This window comes from Podarcis cretensis (genome assembly GCF_951804945.1).
Source record: "Podarcis cretensis genome assembly, chromosome: 1".
Taxonomy (NCBI): domain Eukaryota; kingdom Metazoa; phylum Chordata; class Lepidosauria; order Squamata; family Lacertidae; genus Podarcis; species Podarcis cretensis.
This window is the reverse complement of record NC_137170.1, coordinates 75,979,575-75,999,329: the sequence shown is the minus strand read 5'-3', so window position 1 is coordinate 75,999,329 and position 19,755 is coordinate 75,979,575. Positions and strand designations below refer to the sequence as shown.

Sequence of the window (19,755 nt, the reverse complement as noted above, 5' to 3'; positions counted from 1 at the left end):
CTCTTATTCTTCTTTTCAGGAATTGATAACTACTCTGTACATTGGATTTCTAGGCCTGATTTTTTCATCTTATTTTGTGTACTTGGCTGAAAAAGATGCTGTGAATGATTCAGGCGAGCATGAATTTAGCAGCTATGCGGATGCCCTTTGGTGGGGAGTAGTAAGTATAATCCATAGTACATTTTCAAAATTAGAAGAGCCTTTTTGTCCTAATTTGATAATTTCTAGTATTTCTATGATATGTCCTCATTCAGGTGTAACACTTAAACCATTAATGATGGCATTGCATCTAGTTTGACCATTATTCACAACATTTATATAGGAAACATTGTGGTTTGTTGCTATAAAATGACCACAGATCTAGCCTATGTTTAGCCTATTAACTGTGTTTGGGCTGTTGTGTATGCACTTTCCTGATTTAAGATGATGATGATGATGATGATGATGATGATGATGATATTTCTACCCTGCCCATCTGGCTGGATTGAATGTCATTTAACTTGGTATCATGGACCAGACCCTGCATGTGAGTCCAGACCTTGAAAACCCACTTTTTATGAATGGAGTTTTCAGGATTTCTGCTCTAGTTCTTGCGATTACCACTCATTGTGTGAGTAATGCAAGTAGCAGGAAACAATCCTCAATCTTGTAGGGAAGATAAAGAAATGCCTTCAGTCAAACTAGCCCACAGTGATTCCAGAAATATAGAGAAGCAAAGTGACATCCAGCTTCAGCAAAGCAGAAGTTTGCCAAGAATTCGGCATGTACCGAAGGCACCCAGAATCTCCTGTCTCATTGGGCTGAAAAATGGAAGGTGAGGCCTTCCTCACCTTCCATCACCAAAGAAGGGCTCAATTCGCTCTTGCTGAAACTTGCAGGTGGCATCAGGAGGACTATCTCCTTGGCTTCCGCAATACCTGAGGGCTCAATAAGTTTAGACCATTACTGGAGCAACAACTGTACTGCTGCTGGTCCTGAAAATGTTATATCTGAGTCAGGAATGTGCTTTCTTGTGTCGGGTTTTTTTGCTCTTAGCATAGCCTCTGTTGTTCTGGTATTGTACCTTTGTTTCCTGTGTGTAGGCCTGCAATTGCAAATTTACTCAGTGTTTGCTCTCGTTGCTTTCACTTGACACCAGTTAAGCTGAATCTGGATACCACCATCAAGATAATGCAGACTGCAGGTCTTTGCTGGAGCCACCTTGGTCAACAACATGGACAGGCAATGTCCAGGGATATTTGGACAGGGGGGACCAGATTTGCTAAATGAGCACATCCAGTTCTCCAAATAAGTGTTGTACAAGTACACCACACATTCAGTAACTGAGAAACAGAATGACATTTTTCAGATTTTTATCTCTGTTATGTAGCCTTCTATATGAACTATGAATCTCCCCCTTCCATATTCTTATATGTAAAATAGTAAATACAATGCAATCTCTTGTGGAATCAGCAAACTTGCTTTTTAAGCTTTAAACTCTTTCTAAGGGGCTACATTACACTACAATGTGGTCAGCTTCTTCAGAGGAGTGGCTTACATAGCTTCTTAATTAAAGGTGGCAGATGCAACCATATGCAAAAAAGGCACTGCCTTGATTTTGGCAGCAAAAGTATACTTTTGTCAAGCATGAGTGGCGCTTTGTAAGGGCTGCAAAGCTTTCCTCAATAGGAATGGAAAAAATTAGCCTATAAAAAGAAGGCAAAGCAAAAGGAAGAAAATACAGTCCCCAGCAACATAAGCAGTAATATGCATACAATCTGAATACAGTTCCCATTGCTGAATGATCCTCTGAAGATCGGAACAAAAAGATTTCAAACCAAGTGGTCAGGAACTAAAACATAAGACTGAGTTTCAGAGATAGCAGATTCAAGCTAGCCACAATCTCAACTGCAACCATTCTTCCCCCCAAATTAGGCATTTTAAGACTATGTTTTATTGCTTTTGGTTGGAAGCTAGAAATCAAATTAACCATGATGTTAGAGATGCATGAATGCATTTCAGATTGTATTTTTCTTTTGCTACAAGCGGCTCCGGTGTGTGTGTGATATGCTATGAAGGACTAGAGTGGGGGCAGTGTCAGACCCTTCCCTCTGTGATACAACCCAGGCCCAGATCCCTCCTGAAGCTGGTGAACATCCATTCAAGCTGAATGTTGGAAGATTCAGGACAGATGAAAGAAATAACTTCTTCACGCATAACATAGCTAAACCATGGAACTCATTCCCACAGCAGGCAGTGATGGCCACCAATGGAGATGGCTTTAAAAGAGAATTAGACAAATTTGTTAAGGAGAGGGCTACCAAAGCCATGATGGCCATGCTCTGTCTCTGCAGCCAGTGGGAGGAGGTAGTGCTCCTGAATACAAGTTGCTTGGAACCACAGGAGTGGAGAGCGCTGTTGCACACAAATCCTGCTTGCTGGTTTCCCACAGGTCTCTCTGAAAATAGGATGCCAGACTAGATGGGCCATTGGCCTGATCCAACAGGCTCTTCTAATGCTCTGGTGTTGGGGGGAAACATAGTGTCAGTGGCTATTAAACTGTTGTTGTTGTTGTTTAATCATTTAGTCGTGTCTGACTCTTCGTAACCCCATGGACCGGAGCATGCCAGGCAATCCTGTCTTCCACTGCCTCCTGCAGTTTGGTCAAACTCATGCTGGTAGCTTCGAGAACACTGTCCAACCATCTCATCCTTTGTCGTTCCCTTCTTCTTGTGCCCTCCATCTTTTCCAACATCAAGGTCTTTTCCAGGGAGTCTTCTCTTCTCATGAGGTTGCCAAAGTATTGGAGCCTCAGCTTCACAATCTGTCATTCCTGTGAGCACTCAGGGATGATTTCATTAAGAATGGATAGGTTTGATAAGACAACAGGCTATTAAACTAATCAGTGGCTATTAAACTAATCCCAAACTACAGTCTCCTCCTATTTTTGGACTACCACTCCCATCATCCCTTGCTAGCAGGACAAGTGGTCAGGGATGATGGAATTGTAGTCAAAAAACAGCTTGAGACCCACGTTTGGGAAACCCCGGGGGAAATATAGGAAGCTGTCCTTTTGGTGATTGTTGCGTGATGCTCTTGCATCACGACTGCATCGTAACTGTTGCAAATTGCCCCTAAAAATATGTTACCTTTGAACAACCGTATTTCAAAGGCATCACTGAGTAGTTTGACTGGAATATAGCCACTTTGATCATGAACTCTTCTGTCACTACTAGATTTTACTAGATGAAAAGAGAAATAAAATAAGACATCCTAGACTTTAGATTTCTTACATACTTATTTCAACACAAGAAAGATTAAAAAGAACAAACTTTAATATATGCCACTTACTGTTAGTTGTGAGCATGAATCAGACTGAGCTCAGCACTTTTCTGTCCCAGTGGTTTAAGTGGCAGGAGTAAACATGCACTGAACTTCTTCCTATTTAATTCAGTGGGATATAAAAGTGTTTAATTTTGGCTAGAACACACACATGTGTCACTGTGATTGATAGTGTAGAGCAAACCTTCTACTGTTTCCAGTGCATTTGAGTAGTAAACAGAACAGCTGGCATGCGGCAGTCTATACTTTCTGAAGTAAAACAACTAGGCTATTAAGTTTTTGTTCTAGAAAATGTCGCAAAATAACAACGATTTAATTATACTTAGAGGCAACGTGCATAATTTGCCAATCACTGCTACTTTAAAACTTCTCTTTATTTTTCCTGGATTTCTGCTGGGTTCTCAAGAAAATGAGGACCAGCTTTTTTAATGGTGTGCTCCTTAAACACCCCTATCTGTTGTCAATCCACAACTAGAGTTGTCTGTTAAAATCATCCTGATTAATAACATCTTGTATTTTCCCATAAATAAATTACATATTTAAGTAATTATAAACCACATGAATGGTATGTAAGACTGAATCTTTTTCAGTTACTTACAACAGAGGTATCTGGTTCAGGCAGGGGGTGTCGTGGAACAATTGCTCACTCACAATTGCCAATTGATGCAAATGTTTTCAAATATAAAATTGCCCCTTGCCCAGTACTGAAGTCACTTTTCTAAAGGAAAAAAAAAAACCATTCCCAACCTGCTTTTTTATTTTTTATTTGGGCCAGTTTAAAGGTCATAAGGTGGAAATTCTAAATCATCCCTATATTCCTGCCAGGGACATGTATATAGTAAATGGCTATGGCCACAATCCAACAGGTGACTGAAATGCAGCCAGCAATTTTCCATTATGCAGCAGCTTGCACTTTGGGCTCTTAGCCTTCAACAACATTGGGACCTGTCGCCACATAGCAAATTTCTTCCCATTATAATCTGATCCATAAACTGTGAACTCTTTCTCATACATAAAAGCCTGGTTCCAGATGGTCACCTAAAAACTAACCTTCACCCACTTGGTGCCGTCCCATTGTTTTGGGCTACAATTCCTGCCATCCCTTGCTGTTGACTATGCTGGCTAGGACTGGTGGAAGTTGTAATCCAAAAGATCTGGAAGGCACCAGATTCAGGAAGGCTGACCTAAACAATGGCACAAAGGAGAAGATGGGAGGAGAAGTATGTAATCTTCAGGGTTGCCACAGTTTTCTCATGATCACCTTGATTCAAACCATGATTTAGGTTGTGCACCCCTCCAGACTACACCTCCCATCATCCCTAATCACTGGATATGCTGGCTGGGGCTGATGGGAGTTGTAGTCCGGAAACATCTTGAGGGCCACAGGTTGAGCACCCCTGGTTTAGGGGATCGTCTGAACGAGGATAAACTTAATTTTCATGACTGCGCTAGGCAGGATCGTGGTTTGAACACATTATTCTTCAATGTGAGACCATTTGCATAAATATGGGCTTAAATCAGGCATGGGTGCTAATTCTGTTTGTAATATAGTGGTCCTGCTGCTCCAGTCATTTAAAATGAACATGCAGAACTGTTTTGATAATCTGATTTTCATGTACTCTGTGGGTTTTACAGGGCAACGTTCTCTTTGGGAAAGAGGATTACAGATTTATAACGTTTCAGCTGACGATGACTTTGCCCTAGCAGAAAGCAATTCCACTAATACACACTAGTGCACTTAATTATTGTAGCCCCACACTCTCAGTGTTGTCTTCTGTATTGCATTACATTGTGGACTGAAGGGACCATCAACCCTCAGGAACAGCTTTTTAGGAGGTCAGAGGGTTTAAGTGGGCAGGAGGGGATCAGCAAAAATCAGGTGCCCTAGCTTGAATGGGGAGAAGTGCCTTACACTCAATCCAGTAGTATGAAAATCTGTTTGTTTGTTTTTAAAAATTGCAGGTTCAGGAATAATGGTAGGAATGCAACAGCAGTCAATCTCAGAGTAGAATCCTGCAGTTTCCAGAATCCATCCCAGGTGGTTTCTATCCTTGCAGCATTAACAAAACCAGTTCAAATGAAACTAGCATTCTGCCAGGGTTTGAAATTGCTGCCACTGTGAAAGGGCTGTATTTTATTATCCGATAAGTATTGGGCCCTGGTGTCTGTGCAGTCTCTAAATACTTTTAAATTCCATTTGCATTATATCCCCCACCCCCGCACAAGTTTAAATGAAGCAAGCCAGTGTTTGTCACTATTAATCCATGTACCTTTGGTTATGGTTTATTTTCTCTTTGTTATCAGCTATTTCCGATGGTAATCTTAACTTCGCTGCAGCTTCATTTCTCTAGACTATTAAACAGGGATGAGATTAGTCATACAACCACTCCTGTGGTGATTCCACTAGATCAAAGCCTTGCAGTGAGAAATGACTGTGTGTGACCATGCTTTTAATTGAAACATTTAGCTTTTCCTGCTGAGTTGTGATGAAATTTTAATGTGATAACCTATGGATAGACCTTTGTTTGCCCCTCCCCCTGACATTCCAGTGCATTTACAATGAAATTGCAGAATTCCTTTAATCTTTTTATCAGAAATTACAAGTCCACAACTGTGGGTGGAGGGAGGGTACAGAGCAAAGCAAATAAGAAAACCCACACAAGGTACAGTTTCAGGCAACATGCTTGGAACCCAGTGTTACTATGACTTGACAATTACTTCTGAGATTTGGCATAACAATTTTACTCCAGAACCAGTCCACCAAGCATTTTCCCCAACCCTTTTGCTCTGGAACAATTTGCTGTTAGATTTCTGTTTCTTTTTTAGACAGATGGTCCTTTTAAATTGTTTTATTGTTACTGATACTGCTGTTCTGCTGATAGTATAAGCTGGCTTGGGGAAAATACTTTGAAAGGTGGAGAATAAATGAATAAGTTTTTCTTTTAAATGTTTTTTAAGCAACATTACAGTCTACAGATTGACTTCACAAAAACACATGAAATTAAAAACAATACAATAATACTGCAAAAAATAACAACAGATTAAAACTCCACTGTGCACTTTTTTTTTATAAAGAGCAGTCACAATTAATAAAAACACAGTAATTAATTGAATATGAATTGAAATAAAAATGTATCTAGAGTTCTCTTGAAAGTTGTTTTGTGCTTGTTAGTGCAGCACTTTGGTTATTTGGATATTAAGTGATAGGCCAAGCTTCCCGTAATCTTCTGCAAAGATATTTAGGATGGTTTGGAGGTCATCCTCTGAGTGTGCACACACTACGTTGTCACCAGCATACTGAAGCTCTATGATGGAAGTTATGGTAACCTTACTCTTTGTTTTCAGCCTACTCAGATTAGACAGCCTACTCCGTTCGATATATGATTTCTACCCCAGTGGGGAGTTTCCATTTGACAATGTGTAGGGTCATGGCGATTAAGATAATAAAGTTTGGGTGATAACAGATCTGTTTAATGCCTGATCCCACTATGAATAGTTCACTTTGAGAGCCATTGTTGCCATCATATTATTGTGGAGGAGCCTAATATGTGTTAAGATTCCTGCTCCATGCTTGCAGTCATGGGATTGTTGTCTATCACATGACGGTGTATGTTTTGACTCCACAGTGTGGGAAGCGACAGGGACAGGATGTTTGTGTTACTGTGTTCCGTGAAGTGGGATTATTGTCCTGAGTATTTATATTTAAATAAAGTAGATTAGCCAAAATGCTGAGTTGCTGAGGTCTGTTACGCATGCTGCAAAGACTCTGCGGATCCCTAAGTGTGCCGGTGTCTGTTGGCATCAGTCGCTGTGATTTTCGGGCAGAAGAAAGCTTTTGAAGCTCCCGAACAAACAACCAGGAGGGAGAGAACATTCCAGTCAGGCATGTGTCTACACCAGGGTCCTACTCGAGTGTAGGACGAACTCCTGACAACAATATGTTCACAAGTTTATCTGGGCAGCTCATTTTCAGAAGGACAGTCCACAGGGCAGTATAGTTTTACAGTGTCGAAGGTCTTAGTCAGGTCAATAAACACCATATACAGGGGTTGGAAAGTTAGCAATGATAAGGCCATACAAACTTCTTCAGAGGGGGAACTCCACAAATGTGAGACCACCCTGAGAGAAGACCCTATCCCTTGTACCCCCCAACTAATGTTTGTACTGATGGGCAGGAAAGCAGGACCTCAGAAGCTGATCTTAAAGTCATGTGGGTGCTGGTGGTCCTTCAGATAACCTGGTCCCAAACCATTTAGGGCTTAAAAAGCTAAGACCAGCATTTGATATCTGGCCTGTAAGCAAGCAGGCAACAAACACAATGGGTACCGAATTGTTAACATGTTCCGACCACCTGACTAATGCAATTATTGTTGCTGCTGCATTCTACCCTAATTGAAGTTGTCAACCCTTTTCAAAGGTGGCTGTACACAGAGTCCTCTGGCCTGGATGTAAGCAGAGCTTGTATCACTGAGGCATGTTTCTCAGTGGTGAGTCACCACATAATGGCAGCACAGGTCTCTGTGGGGAAAACCTTTCACAGCCCTTGTGTTATCTGCACATTGATCTTTAGGAGACAGAAACAATATTCCAACTTGTCTATCATTTTACGTGGTTGACAAGTTATTGTCGTATCCTTTATTCATTAATTCAACCTACACTTGAACCACGTTTCTTGTCCAGAGTTTCTATACCTAAGGTTATGTTCTTGAACAGAAAACCTTTGGAGCGGAGAGAATTGCCCCCAAATCAGGTGGAAACTCAGGAATAATTATGTATTTAATTTTCCCCATATTTAAATTGGACTTTTTTAAAAAAGAGCAATACTACATCTGGGTTGTATCCAGTGAAGTCATTGCATGAGCAGAATGAGTTTTGCCTGTGCAATAGAACCTCACCTATGCACCCACTGAAGCCCCTCAAATTTGCTGTTGGGGTCTCCCTACTTTCTGGAGCAGATTTGGAGGTGGAAGAGACGCAGAAGGAGAGGAAGTCATTCTACTCATGCAATTACTTCAGTGGCTTCAATTCTTGGCTAATTAGTATACGCAGAATGTATAACAGAGTGGTCTGCATTTGTGCTAGCTAAGCTCTCTTATTTTAAACATGGTGCTTCCATTTTATGTTTCTAAAATCGCTTACAGTATCTATCTGTGACTAGCCTGTACCTACCTCACCGTACAATCCATTCTAGTCATGACCCACAGAATTTGGTGCAGCTATTGCATTTGTCCATTATTGACATTTATGTATTTATTTAATAAAATTTATATACCATTTGATTGGGTTTTTTTTTAAAAAAAAAACCCTCAAAGCATTTTACAAAAATACATTTAATCAAGCTTCTTATATATTTACTAAGGGACAAATTCCAAAGAATTAAACATTAAAAATAAAAAAATAAAAACTGTATTAGTTTACTATAGAAAAAAGGGTATTATGGCACCTCAAAATATGCTTAGAGTAATTATGGGTTAGGGTCCAGTTATATAATAAGTTTGTGGGATGTAGTATACAAAGGTTTATGCCGCAGTAAACGGAATGTGTTACAAGGTTCTTTGTCATATTGACTTAGGATATGTCTGCATGCCAATGAAAGCCCACCAACAAGGCTGTAACATTTTAATGAAACAACATAATTATTTGTTTACACATCATCCTAGTCTCATGGGTGGCTTTTCATCTGACTGTCATTGTTCTTTGTGAGTTATGTTCTTATAACTTTCAACTATACTGGCCTTTGCTGGAAAATGATACCATAAACTTTTCAACAATGCTGAATGCTTGGCTCCAAAGCTGTTGGAAGAGCTAATACATCCTTCTGTGAATAATAGTGTTGTAAAACTATCCAGCTGACCAAACAAACCTATTCAAATATTGTCTCCCTTTTATTTTTTACAATTCTAGTTTGTAATAAAGAGGCTTTCAAGAGCAAATAACTTATTCTGTACAGCCCCCCCTTTCCCGTATTATGTAAATAAAACATGCTTACAGATTTCACAACAGTTTATGTTGGGTTTGAAGGTAACTTTGTATTATGATAGCTCAGCTTACTGAAGTGAATTGTAAATAAAATGGCAAATTCTCTGCTGTTGGGACAGTCCACAATCTGTTCCAGCCCCACTGTAATTGACACGAAATTGTGCAAGAAGGTGGAAGAGAATTGTGCAATGGAGTCTTTGACATTGCTGCTACATTTTGTTATACCTGCTTGTTCAGGACATGTTCCTGAACAAGATAATTGCTAGATTTTTAAAGGAGGCATGCATTAAGACCTGAACAAAACTGGGACAGGGACTCTCTCTCTCTCTCTCTCTCTCTCTCTCTCTCTCTCTCTCTGTGTGTGTGTGTGTGTGTGTTTTTATACTGAGTCATACTAGCTCAGTGTTCTTTCCTCCAATTGCCAGTAGCACTCCACAGTCTCAGGAAGTGGTTTAACTTACAACTTGTTTTCTAATTTGTTTAACTGGAGGTACCAGGGACTGAACCGGGGGGTTCCTGCATGCAAAGCTACTGTCCTTTCTGCTTCAGCGTTTTTCCAAAGCCTAACATGAAAAATTGGAAATTTGGTGGGAAATTGAAATAATCTCTTCTTCTCATTCACAATAATGAGCAGCCTATTTCTTTTCAAAGCAGTGTTTTAAACTGATGTTGTTATCCAGATGCAAATCCTTCAATTCCAAGATTCATTTGTGATCAATTTAGTGATGTTACTGCTTCTTTTAAATACTGGATAATACAATCAGTTTCAGATATTTGGTACAAGAGTGTCATCCTATTTTTAAAGAATATATTATTTATTGTATAGAAATCTAGACACATGCACAAGGATGATTTTTTTTTTTTTTACATTTAGTATGGCACTTTTTGTATGTGCTGATATATAAAAAAAGAATATCAAAAAGTACTTCTGCTACAGTACTTGTATTTTCTCAACTTTTCCTCTAAAAACACAGGGCTTAGTACACCTGTGCAGTTTTTTGTGTGTGAAAATATTATTGGAAAAAGAAAGAAAATGTTCTGGGCATCTAAATACTCTGATCTGCTTTTGTTGCTGAAATGGACTCCATTATTTCTGTAAGGTCTTGAATAAAGTCTGACTTACATTTAGCCATTGCTTACTGCAACCATAGGCGCCAACTCCATGGGGCCTGAGGGGGCCCGAGCCCCCTCAAAAATTCGTTTGGGGGGGCTCTGCCCCCCAATAATTTAAGAAAATTATTACCGTAAATTTCGCTCTATAACACGCAGATTTTTTCTCCTAAAAAGTAAGGGGAAATGTCTGTGCGTGTTATTGAGCGAATGTGTGGTCCCTGGAGCTGACTCGCCAGAGCGCAGGGGCAAAAATCAGGCAAAAATAAGATCGGGCGGGCGGAGGGAAGGCGGAAGCTGCTGCTTTCCTGCATTCTGCCTCAGGGTCTTACTGCCCACCCGCTTCTGTTGCTGCCTTTGCTCAAACTCAACAAAGAGCAGGGAATCCCCTGCCCTCATGGCAAGCAGAGAGTTAAGGAAAGGATCGAGTCCTTCCTTCTAATTCTTTCCTAGTCACACTGCGTGCAGGCTCCAGCCCACCACCTCCTCCTCTCCGTGCTCTAGGGACTCGCAGGCAGCCGAAAAACATGCAGGTGGGAGAGAGAGAGAGAGGGCTGGCTTGGGGGGACGACTTTTGCCTTCCTTTCCTCCCCCCCACCCCGTTAAACTCCTCCCCTGCATTCTTAGCCAGCTGCTTCTCCGCACACCCCTCTTGTGCTTCTTGTCCCTTCTGTGTTTTTCCTTCCCTCCCCATTTAAAACGTGGTGACAAATCACAGATCCACATGGATCCTCAGGATTTTTGCATTGGGTCACCCCAAATTCACCATCAGATCACATAGCATGTCCATGGCTACAGCCTGCACCAAAAAAATCACGCACCCACTGTGGCCTGGGGCCACAATGGTGCAAAAACGTGGTTACAAAGCACGGATCCACATGGATCCTCAGGATTTTTGCATTGGGTCACCCCAAATTCACCATCAGATCACATAGCATGTTCATGGCTACATCTTGCACCAAAAAAATCACGCACCCTCTGTTGCCTAGGGTCACAGTGGTGCAAAAATGTGGTTACAAAGCACGGATCCACATGGATCCTCAGGATTTTTGCATTGGGCTACTCCAAACTCACTGTCAGATATTAAAAATCTTTATAAAATAGAGAATTAAATACATACAGAATGTTAAATTTTCAGTTTCGAAATATTAGTACTAGTTTAGTACTGTATTTCTATATTACTATAGTACTGTATTAGTTATTTTCAAATACTTAAATATTTTTAGGGTGTAAGACCCAATTAAAGCCGGTTATTTACATACAGTATTACAGTATTTACATACAGTATTAGGCATACTGTATTAACTTTATTAACTGTATTAAAGCATTAACTTTGAGATATTATTTTTATTTAATGAACCCTCAGCCTTATTCAAAGTAAGCTTAAATTAGCTATTTCACTTATTAATCAAAGTGCTATTACTGTGCGACAGCAATATTTTATGTTTTATTCTTTTAATGATAGTTTAGGATTTATTTAAATATAATTTCAGTCTTTTCATAGCTATATATTCACTGCTCTGTAATAGTCTATAAGCATAATTGTTACTGTAAATTAAATTAGCTTTTTACAAAAATACCGTGCGTGTTTATGTTTTGTTTCTTTTTTCAAAGCCAAAAAGTGTTTCAGGCTTGTCGAGTTTCCCGGAGTGTGGAGTTATAGAGAGTCGAGTTTTCGGGGTTCTAATGTTGATCATATGACTCTAAAATACTTTTAAAAAACTTTAAAACTCACTAATTTTCGTCTAAAATTTAGAAAACTTCCCAGGGCAGGACCCCGGTATGGGCCCCCCCAATATTTTTTATAAGTCGGCGCCCCTGACTGCAACCTATATAAAATTTGGTGCAGTGCAAATGCTGTGACCATCGTCTCCTTAAAAGCATTCTTCTCAGGTGTTTGATTTTCATTTCATATTAGTTTCCAGACACCCTCTAATGAAAGATGTGAATCGGTGTATCATAATATTGCAGGGATCAGCTACTGACTTTAGATCTGTCCCTTTTCCTTTTGACATCATTGCATCACTATAGTACTTAAAAATATATACAGTAGTTGTTTCATGTGGCATTTTTCACCCTTCCTTCTGTTTTCTTAATGTATAGTACCCATGCATTAGGAAATACCTTCTTTGTTATAAATAAAATTATCAATTTAAAGTTTGTTTTTACTTGGGCTGGTATGGTTTTCCCCAAAGAGAAGAGTGGGATTTGGGCAAGCTGCCCATGGCCCTGAAACCTGATGTACCGTAAAGTTTTCCAAGTCATAAAGGCCTAAATTAAGGCTTTGAATTTACAGCATGTTAACATGAGCTATGTTGTAATTCAATTTCCTGCCTTCTTTTCTTTCTCATGAATTAAAGACTGTTTTACTATTATAAGTTTCTTCAATGCACTACACGAGAAGGATAGGTTTCTTATGTATGCAGATGTTTGTGAAATTATACAAAATAGCTGTGGCACAAGAGTAATGCAAAGATTTCTAATTACACAAATTAGCTGCTAGTACCTAAAGTGCAGAATCTGAAATATTTTGTTGGAGGTGTTCCTAGTAAAGAAGAAAAACGGGAAGGAATGCCTGGTATGTTTAGCTACCATAGAGATGTGTAAAGAAGAGGGGAAGAGGAGTCAGTAACTTGTTTTCTGATTATTGCCTTGCAAAATCTTTCTGATTTTCATGCACCAAGATACACTGTTTTAAGTTCCTTGGAGAAAAGATGGGGTATAGATGTAATAATTAATGAATAAATGTTTAATAATGAGGGCTAAAAGCATGCCTTTAGAAACAGAGTTTATTAAGGCCTCCGGTGTACTAGAAAGACAGACTCCTAGTTTCTTAGTGTGCTGATGACAACACAGCTTTTCAAACTCTCTGAAAGTAAGTACTGGAGGAACCCAAATATCGTATTTTTCGCTCTATAACACGCACCCGACCATAACACGCACATAGTTTTTAGAGGAGGAAAACAAGAAAAAAAATATTCTAAACGAAACAGTGGATGTATGATTTTTGTGGTTCATGCTGTGGCCACAGACATGTGATCTAACGGTGAGTTTGGGGTAGCCCAATGCAAAAATCCTGAGGATCCATGTGGACCCATGCTTTGTAACCATGTTTTTGCACCACTGCGGCCCCGGGCAACAGTGGGTGCGTGATTTTTTTGGTGCAAGCTGTAGCCATGGACATGCTATGTGATCTGATGGTGAATTTGGGGTGACCCAGTGCAAAAATCCTGAGGATCCATGTGGATCCGTGCTTTGTAACCACGTTTTAAGTGGGGAGGGAAGGAAAAGCACTCAAGGGACAAGGAGCATGCGTGGGGTGTGTGGAGAAGGATGCTGCTAATAATGCAGGCGAGGGGTTTAAGGGGAGAAGGAACACGCGTGGGCTCTTTAAAGGAGCCAACTAGACGGGAGCCACTTACACTCATGTAAGCGGCTCCTCTCCTCTCCCACTTTGCTCCTTTAAAGCAAGCAGGCTCTCTGTCCCTCTTTCCTCCCCACTCAGTGGCTCTTCTCCCGCTTTGCTGTTTCAAAGCGAGCCATGGAGGAGGGAAGGAAGGGGAACCATGGATCCTCTGCTCACGACTGCAGCAGATCCCCCCCGCTATCCATAGGCATTTGCTCCATAACACGCACAGACATTTCCCCTTACTTTCTAGGAGGAAAAAAGTGAGTGTTATGGAGCAAAAAATACGGTACTTAACGAGGTTTAATGGTTCGTATATACATAGGTCAGAGAGGCAATAATGCAGGGCCACCCATGAGGCAAGGTAAGGCAACCACTTGTGGCAGAAGGATCCACAGTGGCAGTAGATCTGGTCTCCGTAGAAAGCATTGCCTGTAGAAGTCACTCTTGGTGCACCACAGAGCATAGACACTCAGGTCCTTCAGAGACCTGACCTTACCATGCTCTTCTGATTGCATGGGGGAATGAATGGCATTTTCAGAGTAATTAAAAAACGTGTTTGTTACAATGTATGACAATTATCATCACTCGGTTTTTATTGAAATATCAATAAATTTATGTCCTAATAATGTGATAATGTGTTTTAATAATGCTTAATTCTTACTTTCAGGTGACTGTAACAACCATTGGTTATGGAGACAAAGTGCCTCAGACGTGGATAGGGAAAACCATTGCATCTTGCTTTTCTGTGTTTGCAATTTCATTTTTTGCCTTGCCTGCGGTAGGTGGTTTAGAGTATTTCAATTTGTTTTTAAATAAGTTTAAATTCATATGCATACATGCAGTATTTTCTCATTGGGAGGATTCTTACATATATGAGTTCGAACACTCTTGAGCAACTGTTTATCTCTGCCAAAGTGATGAATTTCTGTGCTTGGGTGTTAATCTGGCCGGTTAGATTCTGCCCAATACTGTTGGGGCTACCATACTTTTTATAAAATAGTTACACACAAGCCCTGGATATTTATGCATCCATGCTTTTATCACAAGCATGTTGTATCATGAGTTTTGTGGTCTGCTATTGTTGCGTAAACAATTATTAGTGTGGGTATATGTAAAATAACCATGTGCAAAAACAACACAAACTTTTAATGCGGGTAACTGCCCACTGTAGTTCCTGTGTACCATATAGCCTCTTTAAAAGTGTGACTGTAAGTAAAAGTGCAAAAATATCTGGGTCCAGTATAATGGAAAATATGGAAATACAGAAAATGTGGCAGCTCAAGTAGAACCAGCCAGAAAAAATCTGGGACGATCTCAGATTTGGGGCAAATACAATTTGAGCAGAATTTGCTTGAAATTAAATTTAAAAGGTATATTAAATATATATTAAATATATTAAATTTAAAAGGTATAAATTTAAAAGGCATTTCTCTTCTGAAAACACTCCTTTCTTCAGGGTATTCTTGGTTCTGGATTTGCCTTGAAGGTACAGCAGAAACAACGACAGAAGCACTTCAATCGGCAAATTCCAGCAGCTGCTTCTCTCATTCAGGTAATGGTGATTAGAGCCTACATTTACTGCATATATTTTGATAGTGTTTTTTTTTAAAAAAATCCTATTAGGTTGGACCCAGCAGGTGCTTTTGTGCAATGCCAAGGAATTTTGATCCAGTGGCTGGTGTCTGTTAACAAAGGCAAAGGAGCGGTTTTTGCCTATTCCCTTTATTTTCTGCAGCCCCAGCGCTCTCAGAAATCTGTTCTCGAGAATGCCAGAACAGAATGCCAACCCACCATCACAGATTTCAGGAAGCACTAGAGCAGGCATAGGCAAATTCGGCCCTCCAAATGTTTTGGGACTACAACTCCCATCATCCCTAGCTAACAGGACCAGTGGTCAGGGATGATGGGCGTTGTAGTCCCAAAACATTTGGAGGGCCAAGTTTGCCTATGCCTGCACTAGCAGAAGTAAAAAGGGAATTAAATATCCCAACGGTGCTAGGAGGTCTACTTAGAATCTGTCCTTAGTGCCTAGGCTTGTCATGAATCTGAAAGCTGCTCTGAGACCCCACTCCTATCTCTATATACACGTTTTGTATTTATAGTTTTGTTAAAAATACCGGTAATAAAAAGTATGTTTCATGCAATTAGTCTTGGCTGGAAATGGTAATACAGCTCTTGTTTGTTTCACTGTATTTTGCACAAGCACATTTGCTGTTAATATTTTTTGTCATTATTTGTGTTTGGAAAAGAATACAATTATATATTAGTTTTGTACATTTGTAATTGGCCTTTTCTCTTTTTGGTGTTTGTTTATAAGAAGCTGATTTTATTTTTTGTTATCTTTTGGAATGAGGCCAGTTAAAGTGGATTAATCTGAAGAAAGGCCAGCAAATGTTTGAAAATAATCTGTTTTAGCTTTTGACCCATTCTGAATCGAGGATTAACTTGCCTCATAATTAGCATGCATTTTCTGAACTAAGATCTCTTCTCCCACCCCCTAATTTTGAATTTTCCGCTATCTCTAATTTAGACAAATGTTCATAGATTAAAAAAAGTTGCCGTTTATAAATTAATGTTGGTTTTTCTGATTATACACAAATGTTTTTTAATTCATCTAATGTTTTAGACTGCCTGGAGGTGCTATGCATCAGAAAACCCAGACTCTTCTACATGGAAAATATATATTAAAAAACCGTCCAGAAATTATCACTTGATGTCTCCTAGTCCCAAGCCAAAGAAAATTGCAATGGTGTCGGTAAGGAGCTACATTTCCATTTCCCCTGGGCATTTTGACACATTAATGTTTAAAAATAGATTGAAATGAATGCTTTTCCATAGAATATGTTTTCTCTACACAAAATAGCCTTTCTTGAAAATGTGATATTCAACGTTAGTCATAGGGCAAACTCACTGAAATCAATACGCTTATTCTGACTGTGGCAAAAATTGAATATCAGCCAATATTTGCATGACAAGATATTCTTCATATGATACAGGGTCACCGTCTAGGGGGGCTGGGGGGCCAGGACCTCCCAATATTTTAAAATAGGGACCTGGGTCCCCCCCCAAAAAAAATTCCACAGCAATCATCAAAGGGACACACCAGGGTGAAGCATCTTCTTCCTGGCACATTCCTTTGATGATTGCCAGGGGGCCTTCCAGGAAAGCACTCTGGAATTCTCCACCAAGGATACACCAGTGCAAAGCATCTTGGCCCCAGCATGTCCCTTTCACAAAGGTAAGGTGGGTGGGGGTGGCGGGCCAAGTTGGCCTGGCCTGGTTGGGGGGTGGTGCCATGTGTGTGACATCATGCATGTGCGACTGGGCCTCCAATGTTGGGGGCAACTCAGCGCGTCTGATATGATATCACACACAGCCATGTATACTGGTGATTGGGCCAGCCTGCCTAGCTGGCAGGAAGCTCCAAGAAGCTGTGTTGAGTGTTGTGCAGTTTTCTTCCTCTGCACCAATCATGGGAGAGGAACAGACTTTGTCTCCTAAATTTTGTTTCAGTGACAAACAGTAATGGAGGTAGAATTCTATCCTCTTGAGGACTTCCTTCATAAACTATGGCATTCACTAAGAAGTCAGTGGTTATAATAAAAGGAAGGCTGGGGGAGAAATGTAATTATGGAGTGATAGACTCTGGGAGGAACACAACATTAGGAATTCAACATTAGGGGATCACTTCATCAATACAAGAATTTCTGCTTGCCTGCTAGAGTGATTTCCCCCTCACATCCTGTTCATAAAAGAAAAGGTAGAGTTGTAATTTTATAATAAATCGTAATTTTGTTTCCCCTCAGTTACTTGTAATATAAATTAATTTCTTGTGTTGAATTAATTACATCTTTAGCTTAGCTCATTGTTCATGCAGTCAGGGTTTTTTGTTTTCTGTTTTTTAAGAAGATTTTAAAATGTATTCCTCTCAGGTAAAAAAGAAGAAAGGCAAGACAGAAAAAGATAATGGGCCTTCTTCTCCTGACAAAATGTTATCTGTTCCACAAATCACATTTGACCATGTGATGGAAGATCGGAAATCTGAAAACTACTTGGACTCGAATGAAAATTCTGGTAAGAATTTCGGTTAGAATTTGCATAAATTTAACACAGCAAGCCAAAGCCCCTTTGTGCCAGCCTATGGGTAAGGCCAGATGTTGGGGCTGGGCAGAAGTCTGCATCACTCTGCCAGTGTAGAGCGGAAGTTCCACCAGCCAGATCTCTCCAGTTGGCAGCCAATGGAAAAACCTGAAACTTGATATTCTGGAGACAGGGGAGGGAAGGACTGAGTTGGCCCTTGATCTGCTGGATCTCAAGCCATCCCATTATTGCCATCAGGCCCAGTTTGGACCCATTCCAGGCTGGCACAGTGATTTGCCTATTTCTCATCTCTTCCCCCCGGCCAGCACAAGGGCCAGGAACTGCAGATGTAGTGCTTTGACAAGCCTCACTGCTTCCTGGTTGGGGTTTGGATTATACCCTGAAATAAGGAGCTGTCATTTAACTAGACCAAATAACCTAACGAATACCTGAGCCCTGAAGAAATTTATACCTAAGAAAGTTTATAAGAGGCTGTTCTGCTTTACTGCCCACAAGTTTCAATGCTGTTGTAACAGATTGAACCTACTGTATTTTTCGCCCCATAGGACGCACTTTTTCCCCTCCAAAAATGAAGGGGAAATGTGTGTGCGTCCTATGGGGCGAAAAATACAGTAGGTTCAATCTGTTACAGGCTGTTACAGGCTATTGCTGAAGCCTGGAGAGCGAGAGGCATCGGTGCGCACCGACCCCTCTCGCTCTCCAGGCTTCAGGAAGCTATCCGCAAGCCTTGCAAGCCCGGCGGGAGTTCCCGCGGGCTCACAAGGCTTGCGGGCAGCAGCCTGCAGCCCCGGCGAGTGTCCGCAAGCCTTGTGCGCCTGGCGGGAGGTCCCGCCGAGCGCACGAGGCTTGGGGTGGCAGCCTGCCGCCCGTAGCTTGCAGAGCCCTCCGGAGGGCTCCCCGTGCTTTGGGCGAGTGTCCAGAAGCCTTGCGCGCCCGGTGGGAGGTCCCGCCGGGCACGCGAGGCTTGGGGCGGCAGCCTGCAGCCCGAAGCACATGGAGTCCTCCGTAGGGTGCCCCGTGCTTCGGGCAGGTGTGTGCAAGGCTTGGGGCGGCAGCCGCGGCTGGGGGGAAAATAATTTTTTTTATTCATTTCCCCCCCCCCCAAAAAAACCCCGAGGTCCTCCTATGGGCCGGTGCGCCCTATAGGACGAAAAATACGGTACGTTTGCTTGAGTGTCTTTGTCGAGTCTCTCTTAAAATATTTTACTCTTGACTTGTAAATATTTCCTATAGAAACCATTTTATCCAGGGATTTTAGAAAGATAATTTATGGATCTATATACTTAACACCTTAACACCTCCTGACCATAATCTTGAAGATTAGCACCTTTCTCAACATCTATCTAGCACTTTGATTATTTTTATTTATTTTTAAAGAAAACTCTCTTGCATCCTTAGTTTCTTTCCCCCCTTAGTTTCCAGCATTTATTTGAAATCTGAACTGTGATACTGAGGAAAGGAAACTAAAATGTTTAACTAAACCAAAGCCTTAATCTTCATCTCTGTTTAGAGTGATTTATTTATATATATTATTATAATTAACAGTATGACACTATCCTTCTAGGGTCCGCAGGCTACTTATTCACTGTTCAGTTGCTTTCTGTTCTGCATGAGTCTTCTGGGTAGCCTCCATTTTTTAGAATAATAATCTGATTTTTCTTGTTAGCTTTCTGCAACATCCTTAAATAAATGATTCTGAAGAATACTTGTGCAGCTCATAAGCGTTCAAGGAAAGCACTACTTTGTCCTCCTATATACCTGCTACTCACACATGGGTATTTTTATAGCTCACATCCCTTTCCTTTGAGAGCTGTTTGCCAAGTTTTCTTCCAAGT

General features: G+C 40.7%; 1 protein-coding gene across 3 annotated transcripts in view; it reads left to right on the top strand.

The window, feature by feature from the left end:
- Positions 1 to 19,755, top strand: part of KCNQ1 (potassium voltage-gated channel subfamily Q member 1) — a 299,981-nt gene that overhangs the window by 80,549 nt on the left and 199,677 nt on the right. For all 3 annotated transcript variants that reach the window (XM_079987211.1, XM_079987212.1, XM_079987213.1), the window contains exons 6-10: positions 20 to 160; positions 14,487 to 14,597; positions 15,276 to 15,371; positions 16,446 to 16,574; positions 17,752 to 17,893. In XM_079987211.1, the coding sequence (XP_079843337.1) occupies positions 20 to 160; positions 14,487 to 14,597; positions 15,276 to 15,371; positions 16,446 to 16,574; positions 17,752 to 17,893 (619 nt within the window). The remainder of the gene's footprint in view (positions 1 to 19; positions 161 to 14,486; positions 14,598 to 15,275; positions 15,372 to 16,445; positions 16,575 to 17,751; positions 17,894 to 19,755) is intronic.